Genomic DNA, 18,582 nt, shown 5'->3' with positions numbered 1-18,582 from the left:
AATCAGTTTTGGTTGTTGCTCCACAGCGGGAGAAGCACACAGTGCAGCGGAGGAGGCTGGTTCTACCATGGTGTGGCTGTAGCAGAAAGTGGCAGGCTGAAAAATAGGCTAGCGATGGCAGTTGTCAATGCGAAGAACGGCTGTATCAGAGGCTAAGGCAGAAGAATGGTCAGGGGCATAGAGATCAGTCGGCAACATCGGTGTCAGAACAGGAACATGTAAGGGCAATCAAAAAGAAGAGCCAGGGGTAGCACAAAAAATCTTAATATATGTACTGTAAATAAAGAAATAGAAAAGAATGATTGATCCTAATGTTCTGTATTATACCACAAAACATACTACAACCCCAAATCAGAAAAAGTTGGGACAGGGTGGAAATTGTGAGTAAAAAAAAGAAAAAAGCAATTAATACATTTTCCTCAAATTGTATTTCATTGCAGACAGTATGAACACAATTCTTTTTTTTTCTTGTCAACATCATTTGATTTGTAAATAAATATCTATTCTTGCCATTCAGGCTTGCAACACATTCCAAAAAAAGTTGGTACAGGACAGTATTTACCACTTTGTACAGTTCCCCTGTCTTTTAACAACACTTAAAAGACATTTAGGCATTGAAGAAATCCAGTAACTAAGTGTTGCAGATGTTAGTTTGTCCCATTATTCCTGCAAACAACATTTTAGGTGCGCAATTGTGTTGTTGAAATATGCATGGGCGTCCCTGGAAAAGACGTTGTCTTGAAGGCAGAAACTGAGATATTGATTGGTGCCATCGCACAAGAGCAAGTTACCTTTGCCGAAGGCACTGACACAACCCCACACCATGACATACCCTGGCTTTTGGACCTGTATCTGGTAACAGCCTGGATGGTCCTTTTCCTCTTTGGTCCGCAGCACACGACGTCCATTTCTTCCAAAAAGATGTGTCTGACCACAATACACGTTTCCACTGGACAATGGACCATCCCAGATGCCTCGGAGCTTCTGGACACTATTTATGTATGGTAGCAAACGGGTGATCCTCTGCCCATCTTTGCTCCTGAAGGAGTAGGCCTTTCCTTGATGCTGCTTTTGTACCGAATCATGATTGCAATTATCTGTTAACATCACCAGTTTCAAATCACATCATTATTTAGTTATTATATCTCAGTGCTACCCTTGAATTGCCCCCATCCCAACTTTTTTTTGGAATGTGTTGCAAGCCTGAATGGCAAGAATGGATGTTTATTTGCAAATCAAATGATGTTGACCAAAAAAAAAAATGAATGAATTATCTTGTGTTCATACTGTCTGCAATGAAATAAAAGTCAAGGGAAATTTGTGAATTACTGCTTTATTTTTTTGTTAACATTTTCCAACCCATCCCAGGTATTTAATAATTGAGAGGCATTTCATTTCCATGTAGCAATGCAGTGACGCCAGTCTTGATTTACCTTGATCCTGAGTAGCCTGTGTGCATCTAGCATTGTTCTCATCTTGCCTTGTAGAATATTTTCAACTATAATAAACACCAGAAACCTAGAATACAGTCTATATTTGCCCTAACCTGCCTGTCTTCTGCAGCATAATTGTTTGGAAGTATGAGGCCATGCTCACTTAGTGACGATCGAACAGCATGTGACAGCTCCCCTCCCTTCTCCTAAACAGAACGTATCCACAAGTCGATTAATGCACCATTACCTCAACCCAGCGTCTCTCAAGAAGAGCCTGTGGATTTCTACAGCCGTCTGGGGTCGAACCAACATTTCAAGTGTGCTTATTGATATTTCATTAAAACCTTTCAGCTCCAGCCTTGGATTAGCACTGCACGACTGGAAATCTGATAACCGGTGATGTGAGCAGTCCCAGAATATCTGTTGACAATGCAATAGGTCCATGGCATCTGCTTGTAGTGGCTAGCAAGTTTAAATGAATGAAGGTTGTTGGGCTGATAGCTCATCACCTCACCTGCCCCTGTCTCCACCAGCACATGAAAGGCTGTGTGTGCTGGTATGTGACATAGAGCCTCAGTGGCCTCAGGGACTGTGAGAAAGAAGGCTACTATGCCAACCAGGAAGTATTTTGAAATCCATACCACATGGGTGGTATTAGCCTAGTGCAGTGGTTCCAAACCTTGGGGTGTGCAGACTTTTATCTGTGCTGAGGTTACCAAAATTATATTTGTAAACAGTAAATGCAAAAAATCCAAATAACACATACAGTAGGATAATCAAACTCTGTATAATTCTGTATGCTATATAGTCTAGAGCCATAAATCTTGGCCCGAGCCGGGTTGGGTTGGGATGGGTCGAGGCGGTCAGCAAACATGTATTGTGGTGCAAACAATGAACTGTCAGGTGCCACCGGGATGGCCAACATTTTTATGCTGGTTCTTCTTGGTGGTTTGTGTCGTTTAATGGTGTTTTATTAAAGTGAGTTATTATGTCAGTTTTTTTATGAAATGTAAATGGAATGAATGTAAATCTACATTGTTGGTGATTCCAGACAGGTTATGATTCCTCTACAAGAAAGTTCCATTCATTTTATACTGTAGAAGTGTTCTTTTTGACGGATGAAGGACAATTGATGATGAGATTAATCCAGAATGAATGGGTTTACACAAGAAACCTATAGGCCCAGTATGCCCGAATTGGAGGAGTAAGAATGTGATCTCTCCCTCCCTAATATCTCCCTAAAGTCTGAAAATTAATCCATTATGTCCAGACCACAGAGAAATAGAAACCTAATGTTTCATGATCCAATGTAATCCAATTATTTGAATCTCACAGTCTGTGAGAACTGTGCTACACCCTAACAGTAATTTGCAATTATTCAAATGAGACATTGATTAGACAAAGCAAAGCAAAATTGTTGGTTTGCCAGATTCCATTGGACAGGGTGGTCAATTATTTTAATGCATATCACCTCTGACATGACAGTGACACTTGAGAAAATTTCTGACAAGTGGTGACATGTCTCATCCTGACTATTAATTTCCAAAGATATCGTCTAACACTGTTCCTCCTCTTGGCCATGGGTGCAATTGGACAGTTTTATGGCAAAATAATCTTTAAAATATCTTTAAAATAAGAAACATGCAGATTATCAATGTTGCGCAAAACTAAAGCTGGTAGTCTGGTTTCGTCTCTAAAAATTTCCTTTTCCGTCTGTTTTTCTTACACATTGTTCATTTCTGTAGTTTTGTGCTTGCATTGCTCTTCCATCCATTCATTTATTAAATACTTAGTACTACTTAGTAGGGCTGCACGATATATTGACAAATTATCATTATCATGATATTAGTATACGCAATATCTGTATCGCAAAGAGTTGCGATAAATGAAATTTATGCAGCGTCTGAAATCGCATACTATTGTGATGAGCCGTCGCTGCGAGGTCATGAAAGGAGAAATCGGCTCCATCATGAGGGTTTCAGATTAAAGCTTTTTGAACGGAAGCCAATAGGTTGCGCTAATAGCCAGTACCTACTCCTCCGGCTTACTTATTCTTCTCCTCCAGCCCTACACCACTACTTCTCCGTATATAGTGTCTCCCCTTGCACACGCTACATTAGATCCCCATAACACACACATCCCGAACCCCAACAGGTTTAACTATTTGCAGTCCCCGGGCGTGCCCGTCCTGTCGGTGCGTATCTCACCCGCAAGGCATGCTGGTCCCAACTCATGGCCGGCCTCCGCTGCCACACTATAGTATGCGAGGCGAGTAGTATGTCCGAATTCATAATATTCGAAAAAAAAATTCGAAGTCGACGAGAAATACCCGGATGACCTACTACTTCCAGCCGAATTCTGTAGTAGGCATTCGATGGACACTTCACTATCCCATAAGGCAGCGGGAGAGGCGGCGTCATATTCGAAACATGGCGGGAAATGGCTCTTTTCAAGTGAAAGTACTGTAGCGTTGGCAGTCAATAGGGATGGCCTAATTAGCATAAGGGCTGCCTCTGGGGTAAGTGAGTCAAGGTTTACCCACCGTTAGGGTGACTGTTAGGGAATTAGTGGGCTGTTGCCTGGTAGTTGGAAGTAACTGGAGCAGGCAGGGGGCGTGATCTTCGGTGGATACCTGCCTTGTTGCCCTGCTGTTGACCTCTTATGCTGGCTTTGTTTAAAAGATGCCTTTGTTTTAAGACACTCTTGATGAGTGTATGGTTACATGTAAATAAAAAGTAATTTTTGAAAGCAATTCATATTGTGATGGCAGGTCTGTGGTAACAGCAAACCAGAAATCAGAATATCTGATGAGGGATTTAAGTCAGTCATTCATAATGTTTTAAAGTCTAAATATTTGCATCTTCCTCAACATATTGTTTCTTTTTAGCCTGAATTAGATTTAATTAGATCAGATGAATATATATTACCTGTTTATTTCAGTATGATCATGACATATAGAAATGCTTTTTCTAAATAGCTAATAATAATAATAATTTAAAAAGCATTTCTCTAGGGAAATGTTATTTCGCAAGAAATATCGTTATCACAATATTCAACAACAATATCGCATATTTTCCCAATATCGTGCAGCCCTACTACTTAGTACTTTACTTATCACTTACTGAATGGTAGCTTGATCATTTCCATGCAAGGTTATGTGTCATTGTGATTGAAGGTTGAATTGAAAGATTGCATGAAGGATTTATTTAATATATGTAATGGATCTTGGCTTGGGCTATTGTAACACTCTTTGTTTTGTCAAGATACGTTGATTTCTCTTTCTTTTCACACCCTCCCTTGCCCTTCTTTTCCTCATTCCCCACCGTTCCTTGGCTCAGAAAAGGGAGGAATGCATCAAGCCAGTCTGGGACTGCAGTGTCGGGGGCATCTTAAATGGGACGGAGTCATTCAGGCCCTTTGCCCAGGAGGGGAGTACCAAATTGGATCATCTCTCCTCAGCACCCCAGGAATCAGTCAGGTATGTGTCCTGACATTATAGGCTGTTTGCTGTTTTTCTGCTGCAGTCCCCACTGGGAGCAGACTTTCCCTCTCAGACCATGGCTGCAAGGTTCCACTCCTTGCTTACAACTGAATCAGCCAATAAATGACACATGTGGTGCAGGTGCTACAACATCTTTAGGACTGGTGAATTTTAAAAGACTTATTTTCTAGATAGTAGATATTCTCTACTATCATGTCGGAAGTTAGAAAGGGGATTCTCTTGAACACCCTATTTGAAAATAGTTTTCTAATTTCTCCTTTAAATGGCTAGAAACTTAACTCAAACTTGTGTGCTGGCACACATATCACATCTGTTAGTGTCTTGTGCAGGTGAGTTGGTTAAAAGAGGAAGTGTGATAAACTGCATGAAACATGGCCTGATAATGCACCTGGGACAATAACAGGGGGAACTGAAACAACATATCTCTTACACACACACAGTCTCTCTCCACAAAGTAGACACACCCCACTTCCTGTTTAGGCCTCTGAGCTCTTTATCTCCACAATTGCATGGTGGTAAAATGGCAGGGGGACTTCCTCTTTTTCACAGAGTAAAAGAGAAGTACAGAAGAGGTAGTGGCTGTGATGGCGATGAAAGAAGGGCTTGCCATTTTCTGTTGCTTATATTGTAAACGAAGATGCAAATCACATGGGTGGCTAGTAGGGTAATCTAGTATTGTGCAGACACGGTTGGCCATCACAGATATATTAATACACATCTGCATGCATGCATGCATGCATGCACCCACCCACACACACACACACACACACACACACACACAGAAAGTGATTCAAGTCTTCTTAGGCAGAAGGCGCCATTGAGGCAAACCATCAGAGGAAAAGAAGGCGTTATTGACCCACAATGCACTGCGTCGAGCAGCATTGGTGACCCATGTCTTAGTTTCCTGAGTGGCCCCAGTGGCATGTCAGTGTTGGAGCCTTAGACAGGTAAGACCTTTCTCTCAACCTGTTTAGCATGTGTGTAATGATTATGATTATGAGATTAACTTATATATTTCCCAGCAATCGAATCATGTATGAAAATGGAAAATATATTCTTTTAAATTTTTAGTTGCTTTGTAGATATATAATGTTTACATGTAAAAATGCTTTAATAATATCACCATAGGTGTTAAATGTGATCGTTTCTATGTGGTTCTCTAAACTATTTACATATAATTCTACTTTGATTGTATGTGTAGGTAGTATTAAAAGTTATTGCATCATTAATTTTAATTTAGTCCAAAAAGCTGGAAGGTGCCTACATTATCATCATTGCAGGATTCTATTTTGCTGTTCCTGAGCTTAATGATAATGTCTATCTATAAGGGTTTGTTTGGGTGTGGCCTTTATTCAGTTTTTCCTTTGGGCATTTTCACCATGCTCGCTTCGACTTGCAGTGGCCATAAGAAACTAGTTCTTGAATGTTTTATGTGTTTCAGGAGTGGTGAATATTTTGTGTCGCCTGACAAGTTGCTTTACATGTTTAAAGCTTTACAGGTTTGTGCTCTTCATATATTTATTTGGAATAAGAGAGAAGAAATATGCTGCACTCTGAATGAGGTCAGCTGCATTGTACTGGGACTTCCTGTTAGACCTCTGGTCTGAGGCTCACTTACACCTCATAGCACACGGTGAACATGGCGTGCTACAGTGAGATAACTGCTGATGCTGGGGGATAAATAGACCTACTGTCCCGGCCTGAGGTATTATGGAAAGATTCTTGTAGGGCACTGGGAGTTCACATCAACTGGCCAATGCAATTTACAGAAGCATGGCAAATACCAGTGCAGGGGGAAATGCGAGTCTCAGCATCTCACGCATAGAGAGAGAAGTTAACACTTTTATTTCACCTATGAAGTGGAAGCTGGTGTTTAGTGTGACAGGCTGTTTCATGAATACCAGCTTCTTGCTGAAAAATGAGAATGACAGCATGCAAAGTCTGCTTCTGGTCCATATGAAGTGCAGTGACACATAATAGGATCAACGTTGTCACCTCAGTGGTTAGGTGGCCCAGTTTCCTGTTTCTTTGTGCAGACGTGACAAGCATTTCCTGCTTGCATGTTTCAGAAGATCTGCACAAAGAAAGCAGCATGATTCTCTGAAACAAAAGTCTGAACATTTCTCAAAGTTTATTAAGTCGATGCTAGAAAAATGTGGCCCGTGATTACATTTATCATACAATATTGAACAAAACACCTTAAGTGCCAAATGAATATTTAATGCACCAGTAACAGTTTACATTTGGTCAGTGACTTTTAGTCAGTGACATTTTTTTAAAGTAAATATTCAAATGTTGTACTTAAGTAAATGTAAATGTAACTTCATGGGAAAAAAAAAAAAGTTGAAGTTTTTTTTACAATATACTGAGGTAATTGGGTTAAATGTGTAAGAATGTAAAAAGATAATACATGAAATACACAGTTCCCCTCATCTACAGACTCCTAATTAACATTTCACGTTGTAGACAACAGATATAATTATTTAATAAAATAATGCACTGTATCCCACATCTGTATGTACAGAGCCCTCCTGATCTTCTGAAAGGTGTCATCCCTGTTGTTCAGCAACAATGCTGTACTGTTTGTTTATGACCGCTGCACACATCATCTTAATGTAAAAAGTCCTGCTCAGAAATGACATCCCTCATTCGGCCCCAAATAAAAAGCCACATCAAAACACACTCCCTTTTTATGGAGTTTAGAAGCATGGCCAATGGAATACAGATGGAATAACATGCTTTACTTAGCTGTGTCTGACTAGTCTTTACGAATGGGATTTACTGGTGCCTGTGATGGTGACTACTGGACACATCAACACTTCTATGTATTAATAATGTATAATTGTAGTATTGATATATTTCTGTACTAGAAGCGCATTCAGAATCTGAATCGTTGCTACAGTGCTTAGCTAGAAGAGTTATATGGCCACATCACAAGTGTCATCCTGTCAGCCTGTTGTAGGAATGCAGATGAAGCACAAAATTCTGCATTAGCCACAAAGGCCACTGCGTGAAGGCTTCAGAAGGTATTAGGATGTACAAATAAGGAGAGTATAGTTGAAAGAGAGGCAGCAGAAGGAGATGGGAAATTCCACAACAACATTTCACAGTGAGTCCGTCCGAAAGCTTTTTGGCTTAGATGAGATTGACAACAGCATCAGTCCTAAACACCATGCTTTATGGTCACAGTGATCAGGCCCCAGTGAATGGCCAACTCCGCTCCTTAACTTAATTAAATGGACTTTCATGTGTGACTGTCTCACAGTGAAAATAATGTACAAAATAGCTCTTTTTCTAGTGGAAAAAATGACTGACTCTTCTCTCACTCTCATTTTCCTTCCATAACCGCCAACATCCTAGTCACAGCTCTCCTTGTGGCACTGAGGGAGAGAGGGAAAAGAACTCTGCTTTTTCTAGCCATTAACAAACCATGTTAAGTTGACGTGCAAACTTAGCATGACTTATTGTTTGGGGCAATATGGACTTGTACTGTCTGCATATTGTGTGGTTTAACATGGAAGAAACAGCACCCTCATAGGCAGAGTGAGAGTGTGTGTGTATGGTGGGCGTGTTAAGGGTTAAACAGCATGTGGTAACTGTAGTAGGTGCTTATTTGGCCGTGGCACACTGATTGTCACCCTAGGTTCAGGTTTGGCCGTGTAAATTGGTACTGACTTAACACTGACTGCGGAGAGTACACTCTCCACCCCTCGGCTGATGACCCGAGTGATTCAGAACAGACTGTGATTTGCAGTTAAAGGGCACTCATCCAACATCCATAATTTATCATGTGACGGCTGGGAAGAATTCTATCAACTGTCAAAACATGTTTAAAGAGAAGCATCGTCAAGATACATTTGCATTGCCAATTTGCATTCAACGTTTTGTCCTTTTAATCAGGGTGGAGGCTCTATTAAATTTGTAGAAATTTTCATTGGTTTCTGTATGTATTTTTATTTACAGTACAAAGTTGTGATGACTGAGATTTCCTTTAAAAAATGTGAAATTTCAGAAGTCAGATCCTCACAGTTCTGTGGTCGACACTATATTTATCAGACGAAGGACTCTGGGCAGTGTAGATGTCAGCGTGAACATGCTGACTGAAGCATTTGTTAACGTGTATTGGTTGCTGATTTGAATAAAAATTCTCTGCACAAACCCTCAGAGAGGACACGGCTTGCAGAGTGCAGAAAATTCTCTACCTAGCTACCAGCTCCTAGGAATAACATTTTTATAATAAACAGTATTTGGAAGAACATTTTAGTTGAATGTCTAAAACAATTACATTTGTTCCTAGAACATTAAATTATTTCATTTCAGTACGACTTCCCATTTATTGAGAGAATTCCCTGCCTGAGTTGAGGGAAATATGGTGTGTCTCAACGATTTCACTTCAGACGTCAGACATGAAGAGCAGTTTCCATGCACATCCAGAACGTTCCATTGAGTGTTCCTGTGGCTGGACCTTGTCTTTAGTGAGAGGACTGCTGAACCCAGCGCAGGCTGCGGGTTTGTGTTTAGCAGCTGTGATATTTGATGCTTGGTTTGTACGAAGGCTGGTGATTTATTTTAAATCTGTGTGTGTTATGTGCATGTGTGTGTGTGTGTGTGTGTGTGTGTGTATGTCATCTGCAGTGTGAGGAAGGGGGAGACTACGTAATCTGTTGCAGGCAGGAAGGCTCTCCCTCTTTTCTTTTTTTTCAACCTCCTCGCTCTGTACCTCCCAGTCTGCTCCATTCCCTCCCTCTGTCCCTCCCCTCTCGCTCCCGCCCGCTGCTCTCTCGCTGGTTTTGAAAAGCCAGGGTGTGCAGCGGGAGAAGGAGCTCTTCCTGGTTAACGGAAGGGAGGCGGGGTTAGCACGTGTTGAGTGGCGGCTCGCCTGTACAGTCTGCGCAGTGCTTCCAAACACTGCTAGCTCCGCGGCTGCCGCCGCTCCTCTCTTCTCTTTCCGCGTCTCTTGCTCTCTCCCTCTTTCACTCTCTCTCTCTCTCTCTCTCTCTCTCTCTCTGCCTGGCTCGCTCACACATACACTCAGACGAAGTGACGGAAGGCCAGACATTCGCTTTCCTGCGTGACTCTCTCTCTTGCTCTCTCGCTCTGCACAAGAATGGTCCACCCGGTGCCTGGGGTTCTGCTGTCGCGGCCTGCTGCCCACATCTGAGCAAACACACACACAACACACATACACACAAGCCATACGGGAGGTTCATACTTAACAACGATGTGAGAGGTAAGGTTTCCCTTCTTCTTTTTTGTGTTTCTTTCTCTTATGGGAACGAAAACTCTCTCTCTCTCTCTCTCTCTATATATATATATATATATATATGCATCCATCTAAGAGCAATGCAGCACTTCCTGAAATATGCATGTGTGTGTGTGTGTCTGTCTGTCTGTCTGCATTTCTGCTGGCACTCATTCTAGGAGCGTCTCACTGGCAGCTGTTTGTTTTGTCTTGTCCCCGACAGTCACACGCCCGTACAGACACTCCCAGGCAGAAGAGAAAGCAGAAGGTTATTCAGTAGGCGGTTCTTGGGTTGCTGTGCGTATATGTGGGAGTGTGTGTGTGGGCGCCAGTGTGTTTCTTTAGCGCTAGGCAGATTCTCCGTAGCCAGGGGATGCGGCCGACGGATATATCACTCTTGCGCAGGGACCGCAGGTAGCAGAGGTCCGCGTGACGCGGTGCCGCTCTCGTCTGGAGAGGGTCTGGATTAGTTAACTGCTGAACTTCGGAGCTGCCTGCTGTCTGCCCCCTCGCTCACTTGGCTCGGTCACGTTTGTGCATGTGTGTTTTCCCTCTCTGTGTGTACATAAGCTGCGAAAGGTGAACTCTCCCCGCCTGCCGCATTAAAATTACGGCATGACGTGTCCGGCTGCTGCTTTCCTTATATGGTGAGTGCCGTGTGTCAGTTACAGTGGATCCTAGCCAAGTACTCTGGCCCTCTTGAGAGGGGCGTGTACGTGCGTTGTGTGTGTGCAAGAGCGTGTTGTCCTGTGCGCGTGTTCACAAGCGCGAGGAGGAATGAGAGTTGAAGCGGAGCTGTTGGCGCTGCGTCTTGCCTGCCTTCGCGGTGCGTCACGCCGCTGAGTTGGAGCTGTGTGAGTAAACTTGGCCTCCCCGGAAACAGACCGGGGTTAGAGCACGCATCACGATTATCGATCACCAGACCGCGGGCTGGTAGAGCACAGACAGGCTGCTCTGTTTCAAGCGCGCTGTTATTTACTGTCGTCCGGGTGAAATAAAACAGCCTGGAGGGAGTTCAGTCACATGCTCTGTTTCCAAACCGAATCAGGAGGCAGGGTTATGATCAGCCACGGTCAGGATCTTTAGGCTGTCTAAGGGTTACAGAAGTCGGGCTGATTCAGTTTGTAATTCTGTTCAGTTTCAAGGTGCGTTTTTTTTTTTTTTTTTTTCCGGCCAGACATTTATTTTCTCTAAGTCTAAGAACTGCGTCTGGGTCCCACCCCGAGGACGTGACCAAACGGCCGAGAAGCTCTCACTGGCTGGTTTTGGGTAATCTGTAAATTGCAGATTGTCGTTTCTCTCCCCGAAGTACGGAAACCGTGTTACGCCCATCAGCGTGAACCCAGCCTTGCGCTCTGGGACAGGCCTCTCCCTTAGGACAACACTTCCCAACTTTCTCCCCTAGCACCTCTCTCTGTCTGTGTGGGAGATTCATTCAGTCCAGGTTAATGGGGCTCATTGGAGCAAAATAAGACCTAAGCTATAATTTTCACTCGCTGGCTGTGAAAAAAAATGTGGATGTAAGCATGCTGGCTAGCATGAAAAAGTAGCACCATAGGCATTTACTAGCATAACGGATCCTTTACAGTGAAGCCAGCTGTATTATTAGATGTTATGGGAAGAACCACAAAACCAGCACTGCAGAAGCCCTGGAGAAAAGCTGACCCAGTACTTCCAGCAAGGTCAAGCCCTGAAAGGTCAATAAGTAAAGATCATTACTGTGAAGGCCCTCCATGAAACTGTCAATTAGCCAAAATGTTGGCATGATAACATGCTTAGTCACATTGGGTTGATTTTAGGACAAGGATGAGGGAGGGCTCTCCTCATAAAACCCTGTCATTTTCATACTGTGGCATTAAACCCAAGGGAATTCCCACCACATGCTTTGCAGCGCATGGTTTATGTTCTCTGCATTATTTAAGGGTTAGGTGTATTGGCAGACGAGGCTAATGCTAAGCTAGCAATCACGCTCAATGAGTTTTTGGGATTTAATGCTATAAAGTAAAGAGCAGGAAATATCCCACCTTTTGTTAATTCTCTTAAAATATAAATAAGAACAAATGATAATCTTCAATTGTGCCCTCAGTTTAAAACACTAAAGCTGTTTTAAATTGATGTCAAATTCCTTATGGCAAAACCTCATTGTAAATTGTACCACATGTCACTTTGTCCTCTAAAACTGTTAGCATTATTTGCCTTTTGTTATACCAGATGATTGTGTCCCCAACAGTAGAATTCTGGAACATTTTGGACCTTTCCCCGCCCTGTTGTTTGTCACACCCATCCCAAGCTACCCCACCCTTCCCTTCTCGTCTTAAACACTTCCACCACTGAGGCAACCGCAGCTGCCTGGTGTAACTTTTAATGATACGTCCCAGTGTTCAGGGATGGCTGATGAGAAGGAAGGGGGGAGGATTTTGGCCCCTTGTGAGTCTCAACTCGGCAGCATTAGTGAATGAGATTGACCATTATCCCACACATCTAATAATCTCAGAGGTGCACCTTTGCTGGTGCCTGCCTTTATGTAGTTGTGTGTGTGTGTGTGTGTGTGTGTGTGTGTGTGTGTGTGTGTGAAGCGCAAGGACTGCTCAGTCAATTGGAAGGAGGCAAAGAGGTCAGCACAATGTTAACTGGGGGTGGGGGTTACAGGGAATCCCACTATAGGATGAAAACTATTAATATAAACTTAAATAAAACGTACAACTTGTTCAGTTTTTTTCTTCAAAATAATCTGCCAGGCAGATTTTTTGTGTTTTTTCTATTCATGTAAATCCTAATTGACCCCACACATGTAGCACCCCACGTTTAGCACACAGTGTTGCGCTTAGCGCATAGTTTGAAAATAATGCAAGGAGGACGACCTGGTAAAAATTGCCTTCTTTGTTTATTGCTTCTCACAAACAGGTGTAAGTATCCAATCTGAACTTTGAAACATCAGTAATGGACATCAAAATGTCGATAACATAGCACTAGCACTAAATTGCTGGATCAGTGATTGTCCCACCCAAAATATTAACTTCTGTTCCCCTCACTGTTCTGCTCACTGACACACCGGTTTTATCATGTGTGTATAAGCTGTGATGAAAACCTCAAGGTCTACATAGTGTGTTTCAGGGAGGGTGTATAAAAAAACTGAACTGTGGCTGCACAGTCTGAATGCAGCTGCACAGTTTGAAATGAGGAGGGCGACCGTTTGTGATTCAAGGCCTCTGTGCTTGGTTGCCTGCAGTGAAAGGAACTGCGCTTTCCTCACACCACACTGCAGAGCTACAGCTTTTGCTGAATGCAGATACCTGGCTGAGAGAGAGAGAGAGAGAGAGAGAGAGATGCTGCAGGCTTTGGATTGAAGGTGTTTTTTTTTTTGTTTTTTTTCTTTGTTCAATTTAGCTCTTGTGATTTTGTTCTGGCATGAAAGTGGCATTCACGTGAAGCCGTGTTGTGTGGGCAGGCTGTTGACTTTTATTTGCTGCTGAAATGAAGAGGAGGGAAAGAGGACAGAAGGGGTTGTCACCTGTAGATAAGTGGTGAATTTGCAAACCTGGGCCTGTGCCGACGAGTGAAATTGAAGCACAGAAGCGGTGCATCGCTGCCCTAGAATCTGTGCCCCCAGCCTCGGTGTCAGGTAAACACAAAACTGCTGCACACACTTTTTTTTTTTTTTTTTTTTTAAACGCTGTTGGCCACGTCACGCGCTGCGTGTCGACCATCAGATACAGACACAGGGCTGTTCTTCTCCTTCCTCTCGTCCTCCCGCTCTCTCCCTCCCCATCATCTCGCCACTCCTGCGACCTTGCAGCAGCTTCTGAGGACCTTGCAGACAGAGGAGCCCAGGCACAATGCAAAGGATTGTGGGTGACGGCAGATGCATCCAGGCATTTGTAGATAATGGATGAGGAGAAGTGGAGGATATTCCTCTGTGTACGTTCCTCTGTGTATATTAGGGTTTGGAGACAGAAAGGGCAAAAAAAAAAAAAAAAAACAAGACAAAGAACAAAGGGCTTCAGATGGGAAGTTGAAAGGCACAGATAAGGTGAGAGAAAGTGTGAGGTGAAGCATTAATGTGGCACCAAATCTTTTGGGAGTTTTGGGCATGAGTCTAGGCATGACTGTCTGTTTTTTAATCATTGCCATTACTGTGATTGATTTCAATTGCAGCAGTAGGGAACAGGCATCAGCACGCTCCGCACAAATAAAATTCCAGATGATTCAGACAGCTCGACATTCTGTAAGGCCCATGTGGCAAATTTGTCAAAAGAATACGATTGTTGTGTGGTCACCTTCCGTTTGGTCACGTGACTTTATCCCAGCCTCTTATCGCTCGCTCAAACCACACCAGCGTTTCAAAGGTCGCTTTCGACAGCGCGCTGCTCTACCTTGCCCACTGGAAGTCATTCAAGGTGAAACTGTAAAGTCGCGACAGTCACGTTCGGAGCTTGCTCCTTGGCCACTGTCACTCTTGGACGAAGAGACCTGTGAAAGAGCAGCCATTCTGCTGTGCAGATTACAGAATAAGGAAACAGATACGGACACTGCGTCCCTGAGTAAGACACTTAACCCTAAGTTGCTCCAGGGGGACTGTCCCTGTAACTATTGATTGTAAGTCGCTCTGGATAAGGGCGCCTGATAAATGCTTTAAATGTAAATGTATAAGGTCGTTTTGGGCATGTTGGCTGCAGAGGGGCACAGTGTTTCATTAATTTGACACTTCCTGCTGACTGGATGGCAAAGATGCCATGTGTGTGTGTGTGTGTGTGTGTGTGTGTGTGTGTGTATATATATATATATATATGGAACAGTTACAGCAATGGGGACGCATGGATAAACCCAGCAACAGACCAGTAAAGAGTCCTGTATGTAAACAGACCAGTATGTCCGCAGGCTCACACGTTGAAGAAGTCGACAGAATCTTCTTTCATTCTCGTCTCTCCCCTGCTCCATAACGGCCGTCAGTTAGGTCAGCCTCACCTAAGCCCCGCCCCCCTTCCCACCTGGCACTCAGCCCAGACCGCTGCTGCAGCTTGCCAGCTTCTGATTGGCTGTTTGTTGCGCTCTCCTCTTCTGAGAAAAGGAAGTGAGAATCCCCTCCCCTCTACTTCCCCACGTCCCCCCCCATCTACCTCTCTCTTTCACTCTCTTTTAAATAGATTTGCTACGGCTGGCTGTGCTGCGCTGTGCTGTAAGTGATACGGTGTTTGATTTGATATTCCAGGGCTGTGCAGACACTGTAGAGATTGTGAAGGGGAGCTTTGTAAAGAGGTGTGTGTGGGAGTGTGGATTTATGCTTGAATCTGTGTGTGTGTGTATGTGTTTTGGTCTGTGACAGAATGTTTTGTTTGCTTAAAGCCGGCACCCTTATGTCTAACATTTTTACACATTGTGGTTCTTTTTGAAACAGCTGTTGAGAGACTGAGGCACAGTGGTGTTCTCTCAGTGGACAACACAATGGGGAGAACATGTTCAGCGCTAAAGACGTTCCTCTCTCTTTCTCTTTCTCCTCACTACAGGTGGGCACTAGAGGAAGTGGCTTCCCTGACGTTTGCTGCAGCTTTGACCTGCTTCTAGAGCCCCGCCTCCTCAGCCCCCCCGCCTCCGCCTGCGCTTGCTGTCTGGAACACGCCAGCCCTGTCCCTCCTGGCCCCCCTCGCACCCCAGCCTACGGCTCACCGTCCAATCCCTCCTGGTCTCTTTCTCTGGAGAACCTGGCCTGATTGAATGACTGAGCCACTCCAAAGGAGTCTGTCCCGCACGGATGTGGGATGCTGTCTGAATGAGATTTTTGAATTCTGATTTGGATTTTTCTTTTTTTTTGTTGCTGTTCTTAAGTTTACTGTCTGGGGTCTGAAAACTGCAACTTATCTGAGGAGGCGTCACACCTGAGCTTCTATTCCAGTATCCACACATAGAAATCCAGCAGTAAACAGGATTTATTTGATCCATTTCATTTTACTTTGTCTTTGTTTTGGGAGCATCACAATGGCGATAAACATGTCGCAAATACGGGACACTAAGTGGCTGACCCTGGAGGTGTGCCGGGAGTTCCAGAGGGGCACCTGCTCACGCTCTGACACTGAGTGCAAATTTGCCCATCCCGCCAAAAGCTGTCAGGTGGAAAACGGAAGGGTCATCGCTTGCTTCGACTCCCTGAAGGTGAGCAAAAAGCGTAGGGTCAGGTCCCAAGGATGCACGTTCAGTTCAGCTAATCCTCATTAGCAGCATGTGACACCAGCTAGTTACACAGGTTTTTTTGTCCATCTGCATATTATTTCAAGTTATTCCTGTGCATTACCTTTAGGCTTTTGTTAATGACCTTTAAAGTTTAGCAGAGATCTGAAAAGCCATTTATAGTATGGTACACATTTAAAAAATATAGGTCATTTATTTAACTGTGAAATCATGTGAAACAGAACAAATTATTCAAGGTGAAATTCAAGGGTAGACGTGGGGGTTGGAATTTTTCATCATTACAAACTGTGTAGTAGTGTGTGTTTTCTCTCTTTCTTGCCCTCTCTCTCACACACCCACACACAAACATATATTGCTGTAACTGTTTGATATGATTGGCTTATGCTTGCTATGTGCTTGAAAAGTTCGACATTGTTTAACTTTCAGCAACAAGAACCGCAAGCTACAAAAAGCGTTAGACACAAAATTCAGTTTAGCGGTGCATGACGCCACCCCATTTAAAGTGAATAGAAAGCACTGATAACTTCATTGTGTATGTGCGAGAGTACCGCTATGGCCTGAGCCTATTTATACAATTCCATTTGTATGTATATTATATATATAATGTTATTATTTCATAATTTATTTAATGTGGTTTATATTTTTTACAATTTAAATTCTAATCTGGATCCTAATTGCTCTGTAAGGTCACAGGTGAAAAGGCGAAAAGAGATTGTATTATTACACATTTAGTAGCTCGTGTTAATGTTCAATTGAGTTTTATAACACATTTCATCAAATGGAAAACTAGAATGTATGACTGAAAGATAAATCAGGCTGCCAAGGAAAGAAACAAAGAAACAATGATAAACATTTGTACTTCATTGGTTTACAAAGTGTAACTGTCCATGGTCACACATCAAGGAGCAACCCATTAATGATTTGCCTACAAACATTATTTAACATGAGGCTGTGGCTCCAGCAACATCTCACAGCACCTGAAATCATGTTTAGAAGACTCGACAATAAATTCCTGCCCTCATTGTTTAGTCATATTTGCAATGTACATACATTCAAACAGCTCCTGAGCAAATGGAACCAAAGTGGTTCAGGATTTACTAGGACTGTCATGAATTTGGCCCTCTTTCTGGACACAAAATGTCCTGGAATCTGAATGCAAAACATGAGACATGCAGTATCTAATTTCAACCTGAACAGGATATTTTAGATTAATTTAAACCCTGAAATCTGTGTTTGCTAGTCACATCAAGTCTGTCTTCAGGATTCATGATAATGTGCAAAGGCAAAAGTGTTAAGATGAATTTTAAAATGGGAGGAGCCAATGGGAATGAATGATAGCTATCATGCTCTCTACTTTCTTTAAAACCCCTCCCAACAACATATCACACATGTGGGTGTATCTCAAGGTCCCATCTCTTCCACTTGTCCACCATTTCCCTCTGCTTTCTTGTAATGTCCATGTGCAGTTACACAGATTCTTAGCGCTTTAATTCAAATGTTGATTGATGATCTAGCGAATCTGACACAGCGTTCCCCTGTAACTTGAGACTATTCCAGCCATTTCCACCTTCAATAGTGATACTGTTTACAACATTAAAATGGCTTGACCTTTTTAGCAATCTTCTGTTATTTTAATGGACAGTTTTCTATTTAGTCAAATTTTAAGTTGCTGCGACTCAGAAAGAATATTTCCCCCACACTTCTGACTAAGGGTTTTAGATACATCTTTGTGATTGTGAACCCTTAGAGCAGAGGGAATGTGTGCTCTCAGAAAACCTCCCAAGTGCAAACACATTCAAAAAGCAAGATTTTGTTCAGTGATGGTTGCCATATTTCCCCCCTGGAGGGCCATATATAAATGCCTGAAGATATGGTTGTAATAGCATAAGGTTTGCCCAACTAATCTTGCCTTATGATATGCTCAGGGCCATATTTTTGGATTGGATCAGGAAGGTTGGATGCTCTAGACCTGAATTCTTTAATAAAAGCACTTTTTTTTATCTACCTGCTTATTTGCTTTGGTCCTGTGGTCCTGATGTGGTCCTGAGACACAGTGATCATGTTTGTGATGTCAGCTCATGGCGCATGAAAAAGTTTTATTTTGAGGACAGAAATTTGCATCTTTGAGGAACCCAAATGTCATTTTAGTATTGTAAGTATTTTTGGCATTTAAAAACCACTGTATCGCTTTTGTGTGTTTTTGGTGCCTTTATGGACAGTTT

At 42.9% G+C, this 18,582-nt stretch overlaps 1 protein-coding gene across 19 annotated transcripts in view; it reads left to right on the top strand.

The window, feature by feature from the left end:
• The first annotated feature begins 5,775 nt into the window (after positions 1 to 5,775).
• The window catches only part of LOC114789345 (muscleblind-like protein 1), a 36,794-nt gene continuing 23,987 nt past the window's right edge, over positions 5,776 to 18,582 (top strand). For 4 of the 19 annotated variants that reach the window (XM_028978672.1, XM_028978670.1, XM_028978669.1 and 1 more), the window contains exons 1-2: positions 9,782 to 10,165; positions 15,682 to 16,324. In XM_028978672.1, the coding sequence (XP_028834505.1) occupies positions 16,151 to 16,324 (174 nt within the window). In that variant the 5' untranslated portion in view covers positions 9,782 to 10,165; positions 15,682 to 16,150. Of the gene's footprint in view, positions 5,883 to 6,408; positions 6,435 to 9,780; positions 10,166 to 10,880; positions 11,032 to 13,625; positions 13,800 to 15,315; positions 15,354 to 15,681; positions 16,325 to 18,582 lie in introns of those variants that run through there. The other 15 variants (XM_028978676.1, XM_028978675.1, XM_028978665.1 and 12 more) reach the window with 9 other exon arrangements.

Source organism: Denticeps clupeoides, chromosome 4, assembly GCF_900700375.1.
Source record: "Denticeps clupeoides chromosome 4, fDenClu1.1, whole genome shotgun sequence".
Classification (NCBI taxonomy): domain Eukaryota; kingdom Metazoa; phylum Chordata; class Actinopteri; order Clupeiformes; family Denticipitidae; genus Denticeps; species Denticeps clupeoides.
Note: the sequence above shows the minus strand (reverse complement) of the source record. Positions and strands in the feature narration are given on the sequence as shown.